General features: G+C 34.5%; 1 protein-coding gene across 1 annotated transcript in view; it reads right to left on the bottom strand.

Moving 5' to 3' along the window:
• Positions 1-1,059, bottom strand: part of LOC104393451 (solute carrier organic anion transporter family member 1C1-like) — a 19,192-nt gene that overhangs the window by 8,580 nt on the left and 9,553 nt on the right. Inside the window, exon 8 of the mRNA XM_010002948.1 lies at positions 880-1,044. Coding sequence (XP_010001250.1) covers positions 880-1,044 — 165 coding nt within the window. The remainder of the gene's footprint in view (positions 1-879; positions 1,045-1,059) is intronic.

Below are 1,059 nucleotides of genomic sequence, written 5' to 3' on the forward strand. Positions count from 1 at the left end.
GGTTCAGCATTTCACAGACTCCTACCCTAGTGCTTCTGTGCCACATAGAGAGCTTTTACAAGGTTTTACTGTGAGGGGGTTGTCTGTCTAAGCATGGGTTTTTTTGTTTGTTTGTGTGGGTTTTTTCATCATGTTGTTTTGGTAGAAGTTCTCTGTATCAAAAAAAAAATAGGAAAAAGAAAGTTCTTCCTACATTTCTGCCTGACCTGCAGCAAAACAGGCTGCCTTCAAATTAAAGTAATGGAGTATCAGTTCTGCAATGTCTTCAAATACCCTGTTTTTCTTGCCAGGGTAGGAGACCAGATTAATCACTGTAAGGTTAATACAATTACTACATTCTTTTTTTGGTAGAATATTACAAAGAATTTATTTTTGAGGGAACTGGCAAATAGAAAAAGATATTCAAGCTAAATTAACTTACTCAACATTTTACATTCCTTATTGCTTATAACATTTTCACTACCAATTAAGCTGAAGAAAATCTATACTGAGATGTTATTCTGAGAAGGAAAATCATACATTTCATTACACATTTTCTAAATTAAATGTTTTGGGTTTTTATTTTAGTTGCTACTTAGTTGCAGTTTGTGTGTTGGGTTTTTTTTGTTCAGGAAAACACGTTCATAACCCAAATCTCACTCTTTGAATAAACAGGAGAGAAAGTATACCTAGTTCTAATAATCCTCTAGCTCACTAAATTAGGAACCTCAGGAAAATTAACACTAAAATTAACATCCATTTTCAAAATACGGTAGAAAAATGAATAAATCACTACATACAGATGCTTCTTCACAGAAGCTCCTTCTAAAAAGGAAGGCGAATTAACAAGGAAAAGCTTTCTTTTTGACATTGGAATTTAAAAGAAAGTCAGGTACCTACCAATTAGAAAGATGGCTCTTGCCACTGATACATTAAATTGCTGCTCCATAAACTTTGTCTCGTAGGTTATGATGCCAACAAGAGAATTATACTGTAGAATAGTGAGGAAGATGAAAACCAGGAAAACTGGATTTCCAAACAGCTTCTTCAGGGCTGGGAGGAAATCTGCAATGGAGAGGT

This window comes from Chaetura pelagica, unplaced genomic scaffold, assembly GCF_000747805.2.
Source record: "Chaetura pelagica isolate M959 unplaced genomic scaffold, ChaPel_1.0 scaffold117, whole genome shotgun sequence".
Classification (NCBI taxonomy): domain Eukaryota; kingdom Metazoa; phylum Chordata; class Aves; order Apodiformes; family Apodidae; genus Chaetura; species Chaetura pelagica.